The following is a 24,710-nucleotide window of genomic DNA, read 5'->3' as shown; positions in this document are numbered from 1 at the left end:
ACCCCCCCGCCATGGGCCGCCCCGCCCCGGCCGCCGCCGCCCCCGCTCCGCTCGCTCGCCCGCCCGGCGGATGCTGCCGGCCGCGGCGGCTGCTGGGCGGTGCTGCCGGCGGCGGGGCCGCGCTCACGGGCTGCGGCGCGGCTGAGGTGGGGCGCCGGCCCCGCCCCCTCCTTCCCCTGTCGCCACGGCAACAGCCAACCGGCCGCGCGCGGAGGGGCGGGGGGCGCTGGGGAGGAAGAAAGAGCGGGGAGGCGGGCGGGCGGTGCCTCGTCACGTGGCGCCTCCCCCGCCTCCCCCGCCAGACGGCGTCGGCCAACCGGCGGGCGCGGCAGCCGCACGTGACGCCGACGGCAGCAGCCACTGGGCGGGCGGCGGCGGCGGCCGCCCGTCCCCGCCCGTCCCTCGCTCGGCGCTGTCGCCACGGCGACAGCGGCCCGCCCCCGCCCCGGGACCGCTCCTCGGGCCGGCTCCGCGGCACGCGCTTCCCGGAGGGCCAACCGGCGGCCGCGCAGCGGTCACGCGCTGAGCGGGACGAGCCAATGGGAGCGGGGGCTGGGGGCGAGCGGGGTTGGGCGGGCGCTCGGCTGCCCCGCGGCCGGAAGTGCCCGTCGGGGGCCGGCGGCGGCGCTCGGTGCCGGGGCAGCGGCGGGGGGCGGGGGCCGCACGCTCGGCCTGGGCCCCGGGAGCGGCCCATGGCCCGGGGGGGTGCAGGGCGGTTGGGTGAGGCGGCTGCGGCGGCCCCTGCGCTGCCCTCTGTCCCGGTAGTTGGGCGGGAGGGGGGACAGGCCTTCCCGAGCCGCCCGAGGGGAAATCACGTGCAGGCTTCCCGGTTCCGCTGCCCGGTGTGCTGGGGAGGGGGCTCTGGCGCGGTAAGTCCTTGCTGTTTTAAACCCGGAAGTTCTCCGGAGGCTGGCGGTGCCTGCGGAGGGCCCGAGGCTGCTCTGTTAATCCCAGGGTAAATGGGATTCGCAGAAGCTAACGCACGGACCCTGTGAGCGTTCCCTTGGAGCGCACTGGCCGTCACCCCGGCCTGTGCTTGCAAGGGATGCCGTGAGGTGATGGGTGCTGAGTGCCTCCCCCCTCATCCCCTTCTGATACAGGCAGAGGGCCGGGAAAGATGGTGGTCCAGTTTGAGGAAAAAGGCTCCATCTAAACAGTGATGAAAATGAAGCTGAGATGACATGAACAGTTTCTCATGGGAACCAGCAGCCCTTTGGAAGGATGCTCACATTTGTATGCTTGTCTTTCTACTAAGAAAAAGGCTCCTCAACCTATTTTTTTTTTCCCCCTCAAACATCGCTGGTTGGAATGATTTGATAGAGGGAGAAGAGACTTTACTTCCATTAGAGAAGGTTCAGCCACAGCCATTTAGTCTGCTGTTCAGGTGCTTTCCAAAAGCTGTCAGAAAAGGAGCTCACTTCTGCGGTTGCATTTCTTATTGTGCTGTTCTTCCCTTGCGTTGTCATGTCTTCATCTTAGGTAAGACCTAAGATGTCAGCCTGATTTCTGGGCAAGTCCAGTTCTGCTTCCCAGTTGACTTGTTCTCGTGTTTGCAAACCAATCTGGGAATTTTTGAATAGCAGATAGATTTCTGGCTTTTTTTGAGCACTTGTCCTCTGTTCAGAGTCTTTTGGTTAAATACTTGCCACGTGCAGTGTTCCAAGCTTTACAGTGTTTTGCTTGGGCATTCTGTTTGGCTTTTCCTTTGTGTGCGTTTGGGGTTTTTTTTGAACTGCAAAACTTCAAAACAAATTTATCTTAGTAGGATGCCCATAACTTTGGTCTGTCTAGAAGAAAAAAGATTATTCGCTGGCCCATGTAGTCAAAAAACACCAAAGCAAAACCAGAAACCCCACGCATCTGTGTGGTGTAAATATATTCAGTACCAAAGAAATACATGGAAGTTTTTAGAGGAGTGCCAGGATCCATTTGTAAATGTAAATGCAGAGCCTGGTCAGTTTTGTCAGAAATGAGTAACAATTTCAATGAATAATCTCATTTCTGTTGGTGACTTGAGACCTTCAAGTAATAGAAATGAGCCTACAAGAACATGTCAACACACAAAATGCAAGGCACTGCATGTATGTATTAGTAAGTATTTGTTGTATAAATCCAGGAACTCTCCAGCAGAGTAATGGGAAAATACCTGGGTCTATTAGTCAGCAATGAAAGGAAGCTGCAGATTTAATGCGGCTGTGAAAAAACAAATGTGACTGTGGTGTGCACACAGTCAAGCTTCTGGGTGACTGGTGAGGCATTACTGTGCCCGCTTCTGATAAACCATGTCCAGCAAAGAAAACCTTGTACTGAAATACACCTGGGAGGGTTACTGGAAAAGAACAAAGCTTACCTACAAAAGTACAGTGGGAACATTTGTCTGATTAATCTAGGAAAAGCAAATGCGGAGGAGCGTTATGAGTAACCAATAGGGCAGGGTGGAGTCAAGCTCAAGCAAGAAGGCATTTAAGCTAGTGAACAATATTGGTAGAAGAGTGTGGATCTAAACTGGTTTGAATCTATGTAGAAAACGAAGACCTACCTCAGAGGACTGAAGGTTTTGCCGTCCGTTAAGAGCAATGAAAGATGAGCATGTCTAACAGGCTTTAAAATGTACTGCACTTCAGAACAGGAGGATGATGTACAATCATACAAAATACATTAAAATAGATTTAAGTGATCTGTGTTGAAGGTAGAAGATTTGGGCCTCCCTTCTTACTCATCCTGAGACTATAACAATCTCCTGATGTACGGTACTTCTCGGAAGGAAGCTGTTGACTGCTGGCTCATGTTGAGGGTGATCATTAGGGTGAGAAGGCAAGGGTTAAGAAAGAGGTTACAGGAATGCTCCCACTGTGAAGATTTACACCAAGCATTTGGTCTCATACATTACTGAGTTTGATGGACAGCAAAGTGGGGTTTTTTCGCTTAATAATGATGGTGGGGTGATGTGTGCAGGGACTAAAGAAACATGTACAAACCCAAAATATAGAGGGACAGTGTATATATAGCGTGGAGGATGGAAAAGAAAACAAGGCAGGATGGTCAGCTGAAGAGGGTGCTGGATGCCTTGAATGGACTCTTCCCAGGGATCTTAGCCACTTCACTTGTGAGGCTGAACACCTTGCCATGGCCCTGTTTTTCTAGCCTTCACCCTTGGCTGATTTTGATTCATCTGGGGACAACAACAACTTTGCAAATTGAGCTAATAAGTGCTGGAGGCTCAGCCCTGAAAACAAAGACGATAACAGTTATGGAGTTACTTATAATGAGGTGGAGAACATGGGGCCATTTAGGTATGGCCAGTCTTTTTTATGCACGTTGCTTATGTTTTGGCTGTTCTTTACCAAAGAGAGAGTGTGTGTGGGAAATAAGTAAATTTCGGGGGAAGAGAAACTTCCTGCCACAAAAGATTGAACTGGACAAGGCTTGCCAGGCAAATACTTGGCCCGCAGTGTGGTTTCCCAGTGTGACTTCCTTTGCAGCTTCTTACAGGAGACTCAGGAGGCATCTGGTCCCTCTGCGCTGCACAGCTGGGGTTTTGCTGGCTTTGTAGGATTTAGAAACTTCAGTTTTATTGCTTGCTTCTCAAGTCTTTTATGTCTTCTATCGAACTATCTTATTTCAAACTAAAGCAGCCTGCGGCTAACCATGCTGTTTTATGGTAGGCTGGAGTTTCTCAATAAATATTGAATTTTTATCTTATGCAGAAACCAACATACCGTTTCATAAGGGGTTTTTGCTAGCTGTTGTAGCCTCTGACTACATGTTAGGGTATGTGTACAAAAGAGGAACAAAGCCTCTAACATCTATTTTCATTCCACAGCCAGGGTTTTCTAATTCTTCACTAGTAATGGTATCAGTGGCAAGATGTACGCTGGAACAATATGAAAAAGTGGGAAATCCGTAGCCCCACCCTCTGAGAGCTGATGATGGTCTCCTGACACTGAAGCACAAGAGGATGTGTGAAATAGAACCTGTCTACTGTACAAACTGTTCTTGTGTATATTTGTTTTCCATGGTCAAGAGCTCTTTGAAGTGCATGTTAAAAGAACAACAGTGGTTTCCTGGCCTTACTGTCATATTTTTACATTCAGGTTGTCAATGCAGTTCTGCCTTCATGTGGATTGCTCCTAACCATGCGTCATCACAGTATTTTAGGAAGCGTAGCCGGTGTTAAGGGTTGAAATTATGTTTAGTCTTCAGTATTTCTGGCTAAATTAATTATCTTATTAGAACTGTCCATAAAGTTGTTATCAAATTCAGGATGCAACTAGCTGGAGTGAAAGGTGGCTGACTTTTCTTACTCTATCCTTCACATTTTCAGGTGATCACAGTGTTAATTTCCCTTTCATCCCGGCAGTAATATTGTCCCATTTTTTAACTGACTGCAAAACCGTAGGTGTTTGACATCTTTATTCATGAAAACAGCAGGTTTCTAGAGGAGAGCATTAACCACCTGAGTGCTCTTGTAAAGGGAAAGGAGATCGGACATCCTCCATCCTGTTTGGCAGTGGTTGGGTGGCAGCTCTGTTCGCCCAAGAGCCTGACTGGTGACAGCAAGTCTCCAGCCTGGTGGAGGGTGTGGAGTGGGTTTTAATTTACTGCACTGGAAGAGCGTGTTATGGGAGCTAGGTTTCATTAACTTCACTGCTTGCAGGCCAGTTTGCTGGGGGCTTTTGTCTTCTTATTAAGGAAATCTAAGCACTTGGTTTTGAAGGCATTACTACGGCATGCTTTTGTTCTGTGGTGGCGAAGCCTAGTGTGAGCTCTGACTTTTGTGTCTGTGTTAAGCCTTACTGAAGTCAGGGGTGCTCTGTGCAAAGATGAGATAGCAGCTCTCCATAGACCTCATTTTAAGATCAGAGTCAAAATTTACAGTGATGAATTGCAGTCATCAGTGTCTGCATTGGTTAGTGTTTATAGTTCTCTAAGCGGAGGGAGTTGCCCGTGTGCCATCCTAGGCTTAGCACCCTGCTCTGGTGAACTAGGGTGCACAGGAGCTGAAGCTCAGCTGATCCACTGAGTGTGTTAAGAGTGACGGTGATCAGCATTGCCATGCTTTAGTTCTGGTACCAGGTTTTGGGAAGACAGTTCACAAAGCTGAGGTAAGCGCTAGGAAACTCTTGGCAAAACTGAGGCTTTAGCACTTGGGATTCTCAGCAGTCAAGCATGCGAGTGGGGAGATCTTAAACCACCTGATTGGAAATGTGGTGCGAGCATCTCTTTTCTCCTCAGATTAAATTACTTACAGCCTTCATTTAAGCATATTTAGAGTCAGGGAGCCAAAATCTGAAATGGTCTCTTGCACTTTCTGTGGCTCTTTAGTGGTGTAGCAGATCCTGCCTGCTTTCTGTGCCAGCTTCCCCACTCTGCCCAGACCCACACTGCCTTTCTCCCTCTTACGCCTGTGCTGGGCCATTTCAACTCACTGGATTTGTAGAAAGTGAATCCAGACTAGAAATTCAAATTGTTTTATAATTGCTAGCTGCCAGGGACTCAACCATGAAAGGGGAACACAGGTAACGCTGTCCTCAGCTTGAAACACTTTAGACCCCCACCTGTTGCTTCCCAAGAGACTGTTTTGTGTCATGAAGGAAAACAAACTAGATTACATTCCAGCAGAATGAGATTCAATTAATGCGTTTTACTTTACAACTAGAGAGGACAACAAGTGTGAACACAATTACTGTGGCTCCACCAATAGATACTCATTAAATTGCCATACCTGCCGCTTTCAATTGTGTGCTCCAGTCTCCAGGGTTTGGGTTTGTTTTTTACAGTTTGAAAGAGATGGAGACAATAGGAGTAGGCATACCAGAGTCTTCTCTCAATCATAATTTAATTTTCTAACCAGAAAGGAGCACTAAATCTTCAGTCCCATGGGTTTATTTCAGAGGATGACCAGTTTGATAGCTCTGCAAATCAGGACAGCTTTCTGTTGTTATCATGTCATTAATGCTCTTTCCTGACATTGCAGATCAACCATTCAAAGGAAGGGGATCACTTGTCGAGGCGTAGGGCTGATGATTTTTTTAACTACTTCATGCATCAGATAGCCATCCCTGTCCTGTAATAAGGTTGTCGTGTTTAATTTAAGATGGTGGTTAAATTTAAAAAGAGTAATTGCTCCTGGCCCCTCTTTTTATTAAGAATGAAAATCTGATCTAACCATTCCCCAAAGCACCAAGAAATCTAAATGAAAATACTACAGTTTAGCTTGTGACCTGATTTTTACTGTTCTTAGTGGAGTTTTGTTGGACGTCTGCTGATGTATTATGGCATGTCACAACAAAGTTTTTGCTTCCTATGAAAGCAAATGGGAAACCTTGGTGGTGTTATTAATTTTAATGAAAAGCTTCCATTGCATATCTAAGTTTTGTAAGAAATACTCATCTGCCAATAAAGTTAAGTTAAATAGCTGTTATTCACATGTAGGTTCAAAACAGGGGAAGTCAGTTTCAGGATATAAAAAAACCACAGTAAACTAAACTAAAACCAGCTAATTTATTATTCCATTTGACTCTTTCTTTCTCCTTACGATGTTCAAAAATCAATTCAATTGCAAGACTTAAGAGAAAGTGAAGATAATGATAGTCTTTTTATTAAGGTACAAATCTTGCAATGCCTGTCACAAGTCACATAGCCATGTTTATTTCTGAGTCAGACTTGAAATAAGTTTAATTCCTCCTTTTTAATAACCAGAGTATAAGCATCAGGGACTTGTATTTCACAAACATTAGATATTGGAGGCATCCATAAAAATTTAATATTACAGTTAAAATAATATTTTTTGTACATGGTTACTTTGAGCAAAATATTCAGAACTTAATTAAATCGTAAGATCCCTTAATTGCTGTGAGTTACACTGTAAATTAAAACAAGATTTCCAATACTCTTTTCACATGTTTACTTCTTATATATACATTTTCTTAAAAGGGGCAGCATTTAATCTTGATCTTGTGTAATCAAATCATAACTTAGATCAGTATGTGTCCTAAAACTGGGTAGGCCATTTTGGTGCATGTCCAAATAGACATATTTGCTCTGAATGTTTGGATTTACATCATCTGTTCTAGGCAGTGAGGCTGGTTGCTCCACAGAGTATCCAGGTCGAACAGCCAAAGACCCCTGAAAGGTTCCTGAAGAGGGGCAGGTTTTAAGGGCAGACCACAGAGAGGCAGGTTTTAAGGGGTCTGGCCGCTGCCTGGGGGATGGGAGATCCCCTGGAAAAGACTCAGCAGCCAGTTTGCCAGCTACGTTGACCCTGTCTCCACACACAAACAGCTGGACGAGCGTGCCCAGCTCCGGCATGGGCCCACACTCCCTCCCTCAGAGAATGCGCAGATGTAGGTAGGAGACAGTCTGGGGATATGGATGTGGGGAGGCAGGTCTCACCTGCAGAGTGACTTGTCTCTTTCTACCTGAAGGTCTTCCGGAGTTCCTACTTCTGGGAGCTTGTTGAACCCAACCTCTAATTAGTGGAACAGGAAGTTTTAACCAAATGCTTCAGAACTGTGAGTTTTATAGAAGATCTTTATCAACGTAGGAGTTGCTCACCACTGGCCTTCAAAGATAAAGATTAAAGGCTTGAAAATTATGAGGATTTGTGTCCCAGTGCTGACTATTGGATTTGCCTTTAGTCTTTAGGTACTGTTGTTTCTTTTTGCTGCTTCCTTATACATTAAACATTTGGGATTTTTTTAAACAGAAGCCAGGAGTCTCATGTTCTTGATTCCAGTAGCTGGTCCTTTAAGAAGACTGAATATCATAAATTTGTGCCAAAACTTAGGATTTTGTCAACAGTGATTTATGGGTGGAGTAAAAATAAGTCAGTAATCATTCTGAGACCAGAGAAAAGATTCATGCAAGGGAAAACCGAAAAGGAGTTGAGTTTGTGAGGTCTACAAAACTGTCATGCTCTTCTTTAGGTCTTCAGTGCTGTACACAAATGCAACCCTGTGACTTCTGCTTTCAAGCAAACTTTCAGAGCAGTGTTATAGTGGGAGGCCTATCCTACAAGTGCAGGAGATGCATATGCTACTTTAAAGAAGAACCACAGCTCATTTGCTTGAGGAAAACAACACAAAGAATTAGTTCCAGCCTCTCTTTGCATTTCCTCTTAGGATTTCAGTGAGGGCTGATACAATTGCAAGTAGATTCTTGCAAAATAATTTGTGAGCAACTTGGAACACACCAAACAAATCCATAGTATTAGATTTCCCAGAATTATTCAGGAGCTTTCTTATAGATCTAGTCCCACTGCACAGAGCTGAACTTTATCAGGATAGCTTTTCTGGGACAGATTCCAACAAGATTTCCTCATGGTTTTGGAGTGAATGTATGGCCATATTAAATGACTGAGGAATCAGTCAGAACTGGTCCGTGACAATCTTCTGAAGGCAGTCAGTGTCTGGTAGTTTCTTCTTTCTGGTTCTCCTGTCATCTTCCAAGTCAATGTTTTTCTCACACTTGGATCTCTTTTTCCAGTTACTCAGCAGTGGGGGGACAAAATATACAACATTTTGTATTTACTTAAGGAAGGAGTTTGATGCAGCAAGGGGGTTATCTCTTGGGTGTTTTTTTTTTTTTTGTGCTGTCATAATTCTTGGTTCTATACTTGCTTCAGACTTCTCTTCCTCATGGGGTTTCTTCTTGGCTTCCTTCTCTTTTTAATGTAGTGTCCTCACAACTCCTCATTCCCAAGGCCATGCTTTTGGGGTATGTTAGCTCTGACAGGGAAACTAGCTAACCTAATTCCTACTCTCCCCACTAGCTACTCACCATATCATCCCCCAATGGTCTCTCATCCGGTTAGCACAGGGCCTTTGGGCTCCAACACACCATTGCTCCTCCTTTTTCAGTTGCTGCCTGCGGGGCTATTACTGCAGTTTGAGGAGTTGTAGAAAGGAAATCAGCACTATTTTGGTTTTTAATTGTGATTGCATTTATGTGATTGGTATTTTCTATCTCTTGGTACAAAAACTCTACCAGTGCTTTGATTAGAAGTTTAGTATTTGCAAATTATTTGGCTGTATCACATCCTGATATCCCAGCCCTATAAACAATCACTGATTAGTACAGCTCTCAGTTTCTGAAATTACCCGTGAAGGGGGTTACTTCCACCCCTACAGAGCAACAGCACTCAAGCATCTTACTCGGAAATGCCAGAATCACTGCCATGAGCAGCTACAACTAAAAAGTTCCGGAATTTCATTAGAGCCACATAAAAAATAGGCTGATGAGTGGATTTCAAGAGATCACATAGGTCATACTGTCCTGTGAGGCAGTTTGAGTGCATCAGGGTCAGTCCTGATGGACATCTGCACACCCACTTCCTAAAGACCTCGTGCAATGGAGGTGCCACAACAGCCCTAAGCAACATATTCCCATGTGTTGCTGTGTGCACTGTGTTAGTTTGATGTTCAACTCGAATCTCCCTTTCTGTAGTTTAACCCTGTTATAACTTGTCCAGTTCATTCAGGTTGCGAGGCTGCATGCCACCTTGTCAGCAGACTTTTAGGAACCTTAATAAAATCAGATTTTCCTGTTGGTCTCCAGGATAAAAGTGCCATAGGCAATAATGTCTAGACCTCTGGTTGAATTTGCATCTTCACTGGAGTTTTTCTGACTAGACATCCTTTTCTTGAAGCAGAGCATCCCAGACTGGACACAGTACCTGTGGGAAAATCACCTTGAGGGGGAAATTAGAGAAAAATCGGGTCCTAATAGAAGCATAGTATTACAGAAAGCTTTTTAGGGTAAAATACAGCTATTGCCTTCAGGATGGTTGGCATACACAGAATCTACATCACCACAGTTCCCTACGCCACACAACCTGCTGTCCTAGAGGAGCAGTGGAGGGTGGAGTGGAGTGGAGACCCTGCGGCCAGGCTCTGCTGTGCTCGCTGCAGGACTGGGAACATGATGGTACCATACAGCCGATAAGCTGCATAGTGGCTGTGAAATACATGAGATGATGTCTGTTGCTGGGACAACAACTGTGGCAAAGACCAAGCAAGAACCTCATTATCTGTGAGAGAAGGTCAGGAACTAGGCCCGCTCAGCACTTCAGAGCCTTCTGATGAGGACCTGCTAACTGCTAAAAGAAAACAAACTGCTGAAGAGATACTCAAGGATGTTTGATAAAATAATTGTGGTAGTGGGAGATCGTGACCTTCCCCCCCCCCCCCCCCCCCCCCCCAAGAGAGTGAATCCCCTGCTCGGGGAGCATGCTTAGTAAATTTAAAATTAACTGTATCTTTAAATGAAAGCGAGAGAACTTTACACCAATCGTAATAAAGGAATGTATGACTAGAGTCACTGAAGCTCCACCTGAGAGTGAAGAGAAATATAAAAAGTGAATGAATGAGGGGACAAGTGGGGAAGATGCCACCGAGACTGACTCCTGGGATCGGTGGACGGGCTGAGCCTTGCTTCTCTCCCCACCTTGGGACACCTTGGGTGAGACTTAAACTAAGTGCTTCTTTGGGAAACATAGAAATTTCTCTAGAGAGTTACTTTTTAATAGCCAGGGTGTATTGTTTGTAACTTTTCTGCGCATTTTATACTTTATAACATTTTATTTGCGTGTGCCTTTTTGCAAACAGTCACTATCACCGGCAAAGAAACCTATATATCTGTTGCACAAATAAAACTGCACCGTTAAGTAGCTGGTTGTCACAGTTTCTCACTGAATGTGACCGAACCCTAGAGTGTGGCCATGCTAGTTCATGAGCACGACTGGACTGGCAGTGCAGACAGCTCTCAGTGCATCCAGACCTGTGGTAGTTTAATATACATATTAAATGCGACTGGACTGGTACTGGTAAATTGGACATCACCTAGGATTTAAACCTAGCCACACCTAACCTCCCACATCGGTGAGGAGAGTTGGAAGGTGGGGGGTGGTGTGGTGGGTATTTTCTGTTAAATTACTCCATCCCCTTTAACACAACAGTACCTCAGCTGGGGCCTCCCCAGAGCTGAGTAGGTAGGACTCGCTCACCTTCCTCGGCAGGGTAGGCTTCTGTTTGTACCTACTGGTATAACCTGGAATTTCACCACAAAACCATGGCAGCGTTAATTTGTGTTAAGCTTGTGATCTGTAATTAACCTTTCCCACCCAGCTCATTCATGAAGAACTTTTGCTTAGCTATTTGCGTCTTACCCTGATTTTTGTGAAACTGATTATTCTTACCTAAATGGTAGTACCTTGCATTTGTCTTCACCGAATTACATCATGGCCTTCATACTCTTTTCTCCCAGTTTGCCAAGACAATTTTTAATTCCAGTTTTGACCTCCAATGTACTAGCAGGTCCTTCTCAGCTTTGTATCATCTTCAGATCTAATAAATGTCATCTATTCCAACAGATGTAATACCCCAGTAAGTGACCGGTTGCTGAATTGTTCCCTAATGCAATAAGTATTTATCATCTTTACTGTTATTACATAAGAAAATAGAATTTAGCAAGTTCAGCAGCCGCGTGTATCAGATACAGCGTAGAGGTATCTGCTCTGTGACCACAAAAGTGATGTCAGTGCAGAGTACAGAAGCTTTAGCCAGCTAGCATACATAGCACATAAATACTCACTAAACTTGCAATAGTAATTAGTAGTGTAATTTGCACTGCTCCTAGCTAATTCTCTAGGTAGTGGTTGGTTTGGTTTCTTTCCCTGAGAAGCTCATATCTGCAAAAACTTGGTGCCTGTTTAGATATGATTGCACCATTGATCATGCCCCCACTGAAAAAAAAAAATCGTTTAGGCAAAAGTTGTGATGGCTCAGCTTTTTCATGGCTTGGATCATAATTCACCTCAACAGCCACATCCCATCCAGGCAGCTGTTAGTAAAATCTAATTGTTTAATAAAACAGCCTAATTAATAATACATATTACCATATAACTTTCTTCTGTTTATTTTTGCTTCCTAAAATTTGCATCGCTTGTGTACTCTTGCATCACAGCTACTGATTGCTTACAAATCGAGTTCCTGGTTTGCATCCACGCAAAGGAAACAAGATTCTGAAAGAAGTTCAGTATTGTGTTTCCTGCTGTCTTTGGAATAACGACTCCAGAGTCCAGTGTAAATACACAGAGACCTATGGGAGCCCTCTGGGAGACCCACCCAGAGTCTGAAGACCTGGGACCACAGTACTCAGACCCCTACGCTCCCTTCAAATCTGCTGTAGAGCCTTGTAGTGGTGCTTGTGCCATGCCGAGGGAGTGTGCAGGTTTGTGGAGGTCTGGTGCCACACAGGCATGGTGCTCTTTGGTCTGGCTTCCTGCCGGTCCAGGCGCCTGTCAGCGCTCCTCACCTCGGTGGCATGCAGGGACACCTGAAGGCAGGGGCAAGTCTGCAGGCAGTATCTGCTGGAGGCATCTCAGTGGATCGGTTGCTTTATGTCAGTCATTCCTTTAAGTTAAAAAAAAATTAATGGGCTGTTTTCCATAGTTTCAGCTGGGAAAGCTTTAGATAGTATGCAGGTGGCAGATAACCTGGAGAGCACACAAGTATCCAGGGAGGAATCGTGGGAAATGGTGGTCCAGAGAGACATCGTCACGTGCGTAGCTCGCAGCAAATGAGATCTGCCTGTTAGTTGAGAGTTGGCAGTAAATCAATGCACATTTGAGCTGGGAGAGCACAGGGTAAGGGACATTTCTCTCCACACAGCCCAGGAGGGGTCTCCTGCGGTACCACCCTGTGGCTCCTGGCCTTCAGTCCCTAAATCACCTCTGAAGGTGGTTCCAGAGCCCCTAAGTCGTTCAGGTGAAAGACATTACTCTGTATAGCTTTTTGGCCAGTCTTTAACGGGATACAGTAGAGAATTTGTGTCCCTGATGTAATTTAAAAGATGTTTAGAACAAAACCCAGAAAACAACCATTTAGGTTTCCAAAATAATTCTTTACAAGAAGAAACAGCTGCAGTTTAATGTGGGAGAAAGAGAAACCAAGCCAGCAATAGCTCCAGATCAGCCAGGAGCAAACTTGCTGCATGTTAGAGGGCGATATATCCGGAACAGCACCGTACCTGTGTATCTGCACTGCGGTGTAGGTATGGCTGCAGCTCATACTGGGGCTAACCGCACATGGGGGGACTGGCAGTGCAGCCTGGGCATGTGTCCGGGGATGGGGGGTAAATGTGTGTGTCCCTGCTCCCCACAGGAGCAGGATACTCAGGGGATACTGCAGCTCCATCTCGTTTGAAGGCGAGGTGGGTGTGTATGTGTGTTAGCTGTGGTTATATGTGTAACCACTGTGCTGGCGTGCCCCACACCCATTGTAGAGAAAATATATTTCTATCGGATAACCTTATAATTTTCTTTATACAGAGGGAAATACAAGCAGCAAAAGTTACTGGTCACTGTGGCCCTGAAATGTTCTCTTAACCATACAAATCAGCCAGACTATCTTTTCATAAAATACTCTTACAAGCAAAGTTTTGAAATTATTAAAAGCGTGCTGGGAAAAAAACACAACAGTGTTGTATTTTAAAAAGTGGTAATTCGATTTGCATATATTATCAAAGTACCTGTGTGTATACATGTAAGTGTAGTCTCTCCCTGTGTGTATGTGTGTGCGTGTAAACCAGCTCAAACCCCACTAACTTTTATTTAAACTCAGTCATGATCAGGGTTTTTTGTAGAAAGTGGTTGATTCTTGTCTGTTTGAGCAGTAAATGGTATTTTCTTGTGTTCTAAATTAGACAGCTGTCCAGATAAAAATGATGATAATATAGTTAACACACACACACACAAAATTCCTATTTACAAAGAAAAGACAAAGAAGCATGTTTTGGTTAAACAGACTATTTACAACTCTCTTTGCACTTTTTTATTTCCTTTATTTTGGTATTTTAGCTAGTACCGAAGAAATTGATTGTCTCTCATGCTGATATATTGTTACATGAAGCCATTTGATTAGAGGAAGAAACATCTATTTAGCAGCACGTAAAGGGAATTAAAGAGTAAGATTAATCTTAGCTGTAGGATTTTCCATAGCCTTGAAAACCTTCAGCCAGAGTCTCAGCTGCTAGAAACTGGCATAAACTCCAATATCTTAAAGGTCCATTAGTTTATGTGACCTGAGGAGATGACCTCTGGGATTTGTGGGACCACTGTATAAATACATCTGCAATGGGTGGGTAGATGAACACACAGGGACAAAAGTGGGTGAGCTAGATTGTTAGGAATGTAAATGAGGAATTGGATTTTTTAATTACTTTATTTTTTCCCCTGGGATAAAAGAGGCAGTGATGAACTCAAACCTTGGGGAGCTGAGGATTGACAGATGCCAATCCGAGCTTTATCCAGAGGAAGAAGGCAGCAGCCTGTGAGGTGCCAGGGGTGCTCCCAGCAGTGGCACAGGAGCTCAGGGCAATCCCTCCCCATGGCAGCTGCAGCAGGTTTGCTGTACCAGCAGGCATAGCTGCAGGCTGCTGTCATCATCTCATCATCAACCTCCAGCTATTTTAGTTTCATCAAAACAAATGCAAAGTTCCCCCCTTGAATGGGTACAAAATGCTCTCAAAGGGTCCTGTGTCTTGTGCCAGCACAGGGAGGGCATGTGGAGGGATGCTGGGAAGGGCTGAGGAGCTTTTGCTGGGGTCTTGGTTGAAGCTGGGTGAACAGTTGAAGACGTGAGCCTGCATCACTAGCATTAAGTTAGGAACAGTTGCAGGGTTGAAGGCCAAAGGCACGCAGATCCAGCCAGGTCTCTCTTCTGAGGGGGCAGGAGCTTTGGCAGCACCTTGGCTGCCAGAGACAGCAGTGGAGCAGATGCCATCAACAGTCAAGAGAAGTTCAAGGCAGAAACAAGCAGGCGTGTTGCAGGCAAGCCTCTTCTCACCTCACCTGCCTTCAGGGTCTGTAAGTGTCCCATGGGAGCTAATCAACTTCCCTGGCCTTCTTAATTTTACTGATTTAAAAATAACCTCAGGCTCCTTGAGGGACTACAGCTGAACTCAGCTGGCTGAACAGGGTCTGTAAAACTCACCTGCTCCCCTGGGTGCCCCAGAAGGGTGTTTTTGAAGTGTGGTAGAAGTAGACTCTGTACATTTATGTCCTTGCTGTATGTTTCTGTCTTTGCATGTGCTTCAATTCCCCTCTCTGTGTTTTGCACCAAGGAAACATGGCAGAAGGGGGTGGCTCCAGGGTAGCTAATGCTGGCATCCACCAGGAATCTGGCAGAAGAAATCCCAACAAGGAGGAGCCAACAGGACTTGCTGCAGAGGCCACAGACTTTCCTTCTTCATACTTACTAGCTTCTCAGTGGGGTCCTGCTACTGCAGGTGCCAAAGGTTAGGGGACTTTGGGGTTTATAGTGATATTATTTTGCATGTGCAGGAATAGGATAGCTGGTGAGGCTGTTAGGATTCTGCCATGGGAATGTGCCGGACTGCTCAGGATAAAGATGCAACCCCTGGGCTGTGCCTCTGGGTCCTTTCCTCTGGGCCTTCCCGTTGCCTCCAGCTCTGCAAGGTTGTAGGACATTCCCATAGTAAGTCTAGTAAGCTGGCTGGTGGACAAAGCTGCTCTCTTTTTCCCGGGCACCTGGGGAGACCTTCTATGGCTTGTTCACAGCCAGCCTGGTTATCCATGTGCTGATTGCCACAGGCAGACACCTTGGGATCCTGAAAAAAATAATTCTGCTTAAAAAGATGAGATGCTTGCTCCCATTTCCAACAGCTAGGGCACATTTCACTGCGCAGCAGCTACCCACAGCTCCTGCAGAGTGCAAGTACACGGGCAGTCCCCATAAATCAGGGGTCTTCAAACTATGGCCCGCGGGCTGGATACGTCCCCCCAGGGTCCTCAATCCAGCACCCGGTATTTACAGACACCCCCACACACACACCCACACACACACACCCCTCCAGGGGTTGGGGGGGGAACCAAGCAGCCGCAGATGACTGCCTGCCACTGCATCTGCGCGCCGGCCCCCTGGTTAAAAAGTTTGAGGACCCCTGACATAAATCCACACACTAGCTTATCCTAATACCCTGCTCAAGTAACCCAGCCCAAGTTTACTTCTTTCAGCTGGGCATCCAGCTCCAGTAATAAGTTTGTAATCCCAGCAAAGCCCAGCTGCTGCAGATCTCGCTGCTGAGGAGCCCCACCACAAACTCTGTCTGGTTCAGTGGGCATCAACCCCATTATCGGGGGCTTCTCACACCGTGATGTGATTTCTAGATACAATTCACTTTGAGACATGTTTCCATCACTGAGCAAACTAAATCCAGGTTCTACAAATATACCAGATCTTATCAGGGCCATTTTCTTTATCATTCTGTTACAAATTGGCTCAAGTGTATGGACTTCTGGAGCATGAGGCCACATCCAACTACATCTTAGAAAGAAGCTAAAAAATAAAGGAGAGGCAGCTGTTTCTGCAGTATTCATGAGGTAATAATAGTAACAATAAGGGGAAGCAAAATAGAGCAGTTTCATTGTGATACTTTTGAAAAAGTAAGGATTCAATTGAATATAAGATGATCATTGATTTTAGGCACTTTGACGGACTAACGTTTGATTCTAACAGTCATTTTCTGAGAAGAGCAGAAAGACAACTGTGTCAAGAGGAAACAACCCTCAGTTTGTATAGAGAGGTGCTGCTGAGTAGCACTGCCGGAGTCCTTTATTTAAATAAGAATAATTATATTGCACAGGAAACTTGGATTTGAAAGCAGTTCCTCTGACAGTTACTCCTGAAAAGGAATGTACCTGCTGCGTTCACCAAAGTGTGAAGGCTGGTCTGGTATCACAGGATCATCTGCATTACGGCTAAAATTAAAGCAAAGGGAGAGGAAACAAACAAGAAAGAACATAGAACTCCCAAATGCCAAGTCCAAAAAAAGAGTCCTTTCCACCAAGAAGTGGTGAAACATCTTTTGGAGTGACTATCTGATGTGGATGGCGGTGAGAGGCAAGTAAGACAATAGTTATGCTGCACTTGGTTTCCACTTGAAAAGGGATCCCTGCTGGCTCCCGGCGGTACAGTGTCCCCTCGCTGCTCTGCGCCTTCTGCTCTCCACTGGCTTTCCACTGTACCCGGCGAGCTCTTAGGAAAACTTTTCCTGTGGACAGCATTCACTGCGAAAGGCTGGGAAACTTCTCCGGCCAAGTAATTGTAGGCAGAGAGCTGCTTCTGCTGCTGAAATGGGGCTTGTCAGCAGCCAGCCTGGAATGCAGCCTGCCTTCTCCAGCGCCTCCTTGACCTTAAAACGTTGGGTGAAGCAGGTGAAACCCTGCCTGCATGAAAGCTGGATCCTTTCCAGGAAGTTTTAGGCCACTCTACCTTCCACATGAAGCAAATCCATAATTAATTAAATGATGCTTAAAATGCTCAGACTGTTGTGGTTTCCTGATTTAGTTATGAAAACGAAGATCATCTGGTCAGTCGCGCCGGCGGTGACTCTCACACAGGCTTCCGTAAGGTTGCAAGGAGCTTCTCTGTGTGGTCAAGAGCAGCGTGGCTCTTAACTTGGACTCCTCCTAAGGAAGGCCAGCAGAATCGAGTGGGTGAAGCCAAAAGCCTCTGCACACAGATTAAAACAGGATTGGCTAATACTTCTCATAAGCAGGCAGAGGACATCTTCCCCCTAAAGCTTCTCTAAGCAGTAGAGGATTCGTATTAACGTGCAGGTGTAGCAGTGGGGAAAGGTGTTTGATTACTGCAGAACAGGTCACTACTTACAAATCGTATCCTTGCCTTTTGGGCAGCATGCTCAATCTGTATCGGCAAGAGACATCAATTAATTGCAACTAATAGGCCTAAATGATCTGTTAAAGCGCTGCGATGGTGCAAGGACTGAAATGTGCTCCTCAGTCACATGACGGTAGAAAAACACAGGTCATTGCTAAAATGAAAGGATGAAAAGGGGGACAAGGTGCTTTCAAAAACCAGCCACCCTCAGACAAAGGCGTGGAAGCTGGCAGGGGGCATGGGGTTCCCACGGTGCACATACGCTTAGAAGAGAAGCTCAGGTGAAAGGCAGAGCAAGAAGGATCTGGCTGCCTGAGGGCAGGAATAGAGATGTACAGCACCTCACCGTGTGCCCCGGCTTGAAGGAGGAGGAGGAGGTCATCCTGGGCATCTCCACAGGCTGCTGGGCTGGGAAGGCCCCACAAGAGGCAGTCCTGCCTAGAAGATGGATGTTGTTGCCCTCTGGCGAAGCCTTGATTGCTCTTTTTCCATTTGCTTATACAAGAAGCCTGGGGCTGAATGCAAAAGGCCTGAATGTTGTGTGGTAAAAGCGTGCCCCATTCTGTCCATGGGGAAAAGGACATTCAGAAGAAAACTCTGGCCACTGTTTAGGCAGCCCATGTAGATACTGTGCTACATCTGGCAAACAGAGTGGCTACAGGCAAGAAACCGCAGAGTTGGCTGACAATTTGATGTGATTGGGTTTCATTTACCTTATAGGCTGTCTGTATAGAATAAATCATAGAATAGTTTGGGTTGGAGAGGACCTTTAAGGCCATCTAGTCCAACCGCCCTGCAATGAGCAGGGACATCTTGAACTAGGTTGTGTTGCTCAGAGCCCTGTCTAACCTGACCTTGAATGTTTCCAGGGATGGGGCATCTACTACCACTCTGGGCAACCTCTTCAGTGTTTCACCACCTCATTGTAAATAATTTCTTCCTTATATCTAGTCTAAATCTACCTTCTTTTAGTTTAAAACCATTACTCCTTGTCTTATTACAACAGGCCCTACTAAAAAGTCAGTCCCCATCCTTCTTAGAAACCCCCTGTAGGTACTGGAAGGTGCTATAAGGTCTCCCTGGAGCCTTCTCTTCTCCAGGCTGAACAGCCCCAGCTCTCTCAGCTCTTCACAGGAGAGGTGCTCCAGCCCTCTGATCATCTTCGTGGCCTTCCTCTGGACTTGTTCCAAGAGGTCCATGTCCTTCTTATGTTGGGGGCCCCAGAGCTGAACACAGTGCTCTAGATGGGGTCTCACCAGAGTAGACAGGGACAGTCACCTCCCTCAACTTGCTGGCCATGCTTCTTTTGAGGCAGCTCAGGATACGGTTGGCTTTCTGAGCTGCAGGCACACATTGCTGGCTCATATCCAGCTTGTCGTCCACCAGCACTCCCAGTCCTTCTCCACCGGACTGTTCTCAATGTCTTCAGCACCCAGCGTGTATTGACACTGGGGGTTGCCTGAACAAAGGTGCAGGACCTTGCACTTGGCCTTGTTCAGCCTTATGAGGTTCACATGGGCCCACCTTTCAAGCTTGTCAAGGTCTCTCTGAATGGCACCCTGTCCCTCAGGCGCATCAACTGTACCACTCAGCTTGGTGTCATCTTCAAAGTTGCTGAAGGTGCAAATGACCCCACTGACTGTGTCCCTGATGAAGATATTAAACAGCACTGGTGCCAGTATGGACCCCTGAGGGACACCACTCATCACTGATCTCCATCCGGACATTGAGCTGTTGACCACTTCTCTCTGGATGTGACCATCCAGCCAATTCCTTATCTATTGATCAGTTCATCCATCAGATCCAATCTCTCCAATTTAGTGAGGAGGATGTTTCGGAGGATTGTGTCAAAGGTCTTACAGAAGTCCTGATAGATGACATCAGTAGCTCTTCCCTTGGCCACTGATCTAGTCACTCCATCATAGAAGGTTACTAGGTTGGTTAGGCAAGACTTGCCCTTGGTGAAGCCATGCTGTCACCTCCTTGTCCTCCATGTGCCTTAGCATAGCTTTTAGGAGGATCGGTATGTTGCTACAACTATTTTTTAGATTGTACTTCGTAAAGCAGAATATTTTAAATGCCTTGCTGCAGAGTAAGCTCTGTACGAGTAAGAGGAACTGATCTAGATGACGTATGAGCATATCTGAAATGTGTGAGGTGAAGCGAACTTGAAATCTAAGTAGTCTGGCCCATAAAAGCTACAAAGTATGAGTGATCACTCTAACAACTAAGTTGGGGAGAAAACCACTAAAGACAAATCCCCATACATATCTGCAACTGCAAATAAAACTGTACTTGAAGAAGTTCAGCCTCTGCCATCATCCAGTTAAAAGGAAATAAAATGAAAAGTCCACAGGCCACAGGAGGAGTAGCCAGTGTGCTTCTACTGTCGCCCATAAGCACTTACCATGGACTCTTGAGACAACGGCTGAGGAATGGGCAGTGCCATCAGCCCAGGGCTTCTCCAGTGATTGGTCTTGGAAAGATCACTCCCATGGAGGAGGGAACTGGTTCTCTATTAGAAGAGTTCAGCCTCATTTATTTCCTCTAGAATGGGTATAAAGGAATTACTTTTAAGGTCAATGGAGAGGGAGAATGCTTTCTATCACACCCTGTAGTTAGAAAACCTACCGGCACCTGCTCAGGGCTGACCACTTTTTTTCCATGTGAGTCCTCCTTTACTTGTACTTGCTTACATGGCTCAACTTTTGAGCACATTTGGTTTGAGGAAGGACACAAAACTGGACTCGCCTTTCACCATTTATCTTAAACCTGGAAATGAATCTGTAGGCTCTACCTAACGCCTGTCCAAGAACAGCTTGTTATCAAGGCTTGCAGACAGAGAAATTAAAGCAATGTTACTACATTGGATGGAGCAGGGTACAGTTGTTGCACATGAATGATTTGCATACAGGGACAGTCCATTCCACTGCAATTGCATTCAGACTAAGTTATATGGACATCACACCTTCATTGGCATAATAATAATTGAACAAAGCCCATGTGAAGATAAGCCTGAAGACATTATATTACATGCCAAAGGGTTACCATATTTCTTCATTCCTTCCTATAACATGGTAAGAGATAAGAACGTCTTGAATTCACCTATAAAATTTGTGTTGACAGTTCTAATTACTTTCTCAAGAATTTTATGAGCTGCTCTTTGCCTCCATGAGTACATGGGCACGTCAGGTGACATGAAAAACATTTGTAGGCATCATGGTAGGAGAAAAAAAAAGCTTCAATATGCAAGCTGAATGTACTCCGAATACCTACAGAGAAGAACAAGGGTTTTAGCTATCAGATTATTTAAGCCAATGTCATGATTTTGTGATTTCTTGTCCATGATGGTCTTTTAAAATCCATCAAAACTATTGTTAAGATTGACAGGCCCTTGTGAAAACAGGTGGGATACATGGACTGAACTCATCTGGGTGTTAGTATCTGAGACACCTGCATGGGGCTGGCAGACTTAAGAGTCCCTTCCAGACCTGTGCTCGTCCACAGCAGCAGCTTTAGGCCACGTGGGTACCCTGCAGTGTCTGAAATGATACACAACAGCTACAGAGAAAAGGTCGGATCCCACCCTAACAGCTTTCCAAGGGTGACAAACTTGCTTGCTCGCAGTCCTGAGCTGTGCTGTCAGCTACCAGCTTCAGCATCTCTGAGGGTGCTCTGCTGGCATTCGGTGTGGGGACTGCAACCATAAAACAGGGACATAAAAGGATTTCCTCCGTCTGCCCCTCTGTGGAAGGAGAGGCGTTCATGGCAAATGCAAACTGGGGCTGAGCGTAGGCACGCACCTGCACGGCCACCCCTGGGGGCTGTTCCTACCGGGTGAACCTTACATCATTGTGGTCACCCCTGTCACCACCACATCCCAGCACCTGTTTGGTGATCCTCTGAAGAACCACTCGCCACACGGGCTACACCCCGACTGTTTTGTGGCAATTAGGCCAAGGAGGACACTCACCGGAATTTGTATTCCTTAAAAGTCGTATCCAAATCCAGCTCTTTGAAGATGAGAGGAGCAGGGCGTCTTTCCTGTAGTGATTTTCCTAAATCATAAAGCCAAGTGTATTTTCCTCACTCTGTAAGAAGCTTTGGTAGAAATAATGCAACTGCAACACAACGTTGCATAAGCAGCTTGCAGCCGTATCCTCCCTCCACATTTCTTAGTGGTTTTTTTTCCCCTGCTGCAGCAAAAGGTATTTTCATTTAACTAAATGTGTAGTTTATTTTCTACGATTTCCATGGTTTCTACAATTACGAATTAGAAGAATAAGAATTTAGAAGACATTTCTGTAATTGATTCATTCACAGATTATCTAACTATGTACTACCACTTTCTGCTGTAATACATTACATACCAGCAATAATAACTGCTGTAATGCAACAGCGGAGATGGCATTGCCCTCGCACCCCCACTCCAGCAATAAAAGTCATCTTGACCCATGCAAAAAGCCTCCAGAACTGTCAATTATCTGACCTTAAAAAGGCAGGTTACTCGATAAAAGGCTTGGCTAGAGATACGATTGCAGACATAAAAAGCATGGTATGCATATGATCAGATGCCAAGGAAGGTTTTCAGCAATTCCAGGCAGGGCATTTTTGGGGGGGTCCCATGAATTCATGCAATAAATGCCACTCAGTGCCCACACTGTCGAGCAGCCTTGCCCACAAGTCCTTTTTTTCCGTCATCACCCACAGTACAGAAATGTTGGGTGGTTCCTAGGCTTTCTTCTGGAGTGAAACAACTCTTCCTGAAACAAAACCCAGCTGCTGTTTTGGTAATTTGCTCAGTGGACACTCCCAAAATGCAGCACGGACAAGGCTGAACCAGTTTTGGCTTCCTTTGCTGTGTACAAACTCATGCCAAGCTGTCCCAGCAGGCTCTGATCCCTCAAATGTCACATCCCCTTTTGTTTCATGCTATTAATTTCAGCAGGCTGCAAAAAAAAAAAAAACAAACAAACAAAAAACCAAAAAAAACAAACCACCCCAGCCCTCAGATTACTTCAGACTGTTGAACTGAAAACCAAAACATACTGAAGATAATAATTATGCCTTATGGTCATGGCTACATCACATGGGGCCGGAGGAAGTAAGACAGCCAAAGGCTGTGAGCATGGACCCGGCCATCCTGCTGTAGAGAAGGCTGGTGCTGAGGAACACGATGCTGCTGCAGCGCTTGGGCTGGGGTGAGGGTCCGCTCCTTGCCGGGGAGCAGCTTTTGGCATCAAAGCTGTGGCCACCATCCCATCTGTGAAGACGTGCCTAGCAGGGGAGATACCAAAGGTTTCTAAAGCCTCTTTGGAAGTATCTTGCTTCATTTTGGAAACACTGACAGTATCTGGCAGGGGCATGCTCGGCACACAGAGGTGTATGAAGACCGCTGGTTTGGTGTGGCTCTCAAAGCTCAGGGCTCCCACCAGCGCTTCTCCACTGCCGAAGAAGTACCAAAGCTGACAAGAAACAAAGCAGCTTTGAGGTAAGTAAATTGACACGTCCTGACCATTTGTCCTGGTTTCAGCTGGGATAGAGCTAATTTTCTTCTTGGTAGCTGGTGCAGTGCTGCGTTTTGGCTCTGATGTGAGAACAACGCTGCCAGGACACTGATGGGTTTGGTTGTTGCTGGGTGATGTTTATACCGAGTCAAGGGGTTCTTGGTTTCCTGGGCCCTGCCAGCCAGAGGGCTGGAGGGGCACGGGACATTGGGAGGGGACACAGCCAGGACAGGTGACCTGAACCAGCCAATGAGGTATGCCATACCATGGGATGGCACGCTGAGTATATAAACTGGGGGAAGAAGGAGGAAGCTGGGGACATCCAGCATTATGGCATTTGTCTTCCCCAGTAACCATTAGGGAGCCCGGCTTCCCTGGGGATGGCCGGACACCTGCCCGCCCGTGGGCAGTGGTGGATGGATTCCTCGCTTTGCTTTGCTTGCGTGCGCGGCTTTTACTTATTAAATTGTTCTTACCTCAACCCTTGAGTTTTACATTCCTTTCTGATCCTCCTCCCCATCCCTCTGGGCGAGGGGGAGTGAGCGAGCGGCTGCGTAGGGCTGGGTTGCCGGCCGGGGTTAAACCACGACACCATTCTCACTGCTGACAGCTGCCCAGGGTGGGGTTTAACAGAAGAAAGTGCCAGCAGGCAGGGCTTCTGCTCCCGAATCCTTAGAGTTGAATTTGAATGGTTTGCTGCTCCTGCTCTGCAGTGCCCTTGCAGCCCACACCTGCTCCAGTCCTTCTCTGTCCCTGCACACCATCCCCGTACCTCTCTCCTCAATCCCACATGCTCATTCTCAGCAGGCTTCTGGCTCAGTATGCTCGTGATATATCCAAACTGACTGGTTGACCTGGTGGTTTTCCACATCACTTGTGACCCTGGACTCCTTTCAAACCAGCCTCTTGCTGACAAAATGTACACAACTGTATGACACAAGCTCTTGTTGATTCTGCAGGAATTGTATTTCCTTTCTTTACAGCATTACGGAAAAAAAAAAAATGGATCAGAGAAGGAACTGTGCAGCTGCAAGCCAGAGGTTTTAATCCCTCCTCCATCACTAGCTTGCTGTTAGATCTCTGCCCTTCGGCAACTCCTCTGTAATGCTGCCCTCCCCGGAGGAACCAGCAGGTAACGGGGCCGATTTGTCTGTGTAATACTGAGATGCAGGCAAGGAAAGAGGATGCAGAGGATGCAAGGGCGAAAAAAAATCCTCTGACAGTTAGGCATCCGCGAGCCATGCTGCTGGGGTAACACTGCCTACCCGCACCCCAGATGCAGGGGTGGGCAGAAAGGGCACGAAATAGTTGCTTGGGGCTCAAGCCACACGGCGCAGCATCCTCGGCAGGCAGGAGAAGGGTACGTGCGTCCTCATGCAGCACCTGCCTGTGTCCCACACCTGGGGATGGATGGCGCTTAAGCATTGGTTACTTGAACATGCAGTTAAGGGGGGGCAAAAAAAAGTAAATTTAATAAAACAAAATAAAAACTGCATTCTTT

At 46.4% G+C, this 24,710-nt stretch overlaps 1 protein-coding gene across 4 annotated transcripts; it reads left to right on the top strand.

Moving 5' to 3' along the window:
* Positions 1–11: 11 nt before the first annotated feature.
* Positions 12–24,661, top strand: LOC308058743 (uncharacterized protein; the record flags this gene model as incomplete). Of its 4 annotated transcripts, XR_013925944.1 has the most annotated exons (3): positions 12–869; positions 1,101–1,233; positions 3,828–24,661. XR_013925944.1 is itself a non-coding variant. In XM_080375018.1 (2 exons), the coding sequence occupies 2 exons, from the start codon at positions 12–14 to the stop codon at positions 1,158–1,160; spliced, it is 918 nt and encodes a 305-aa protein (XP_080231144.1). In that variant the 3' UTR covers positions 1,161–24,661. The 4 variants fall into 4 exon arrangements, 1 of the variants encoding a protein (XP_080231144.1); XR_013925945.1 differs by having other exon boundaries at positions 12–1,233; XR_013925946.1 differs by having other exon boundaries at positions 12–23,193; positions 24,193–24,661.
* Positions 24,662–24,710: the final 49 nt, after the last annotated feature.

Source organism: Falco punctatus (assembly GCF_963210335.1).
Source record: "Falco punctatus genome assembly, chromosome: 2".
Classification (NCBI taxonomy): Eukaryota; Metazoa; Chordata; class Aves; order Falconiformes; family Falconidae; genus Falco; species Falco punctatus.
Note: the sequence above shows the minus strand (reverse complement) of the source record. Positions and strands in the feature narration are given on the sequence as shown.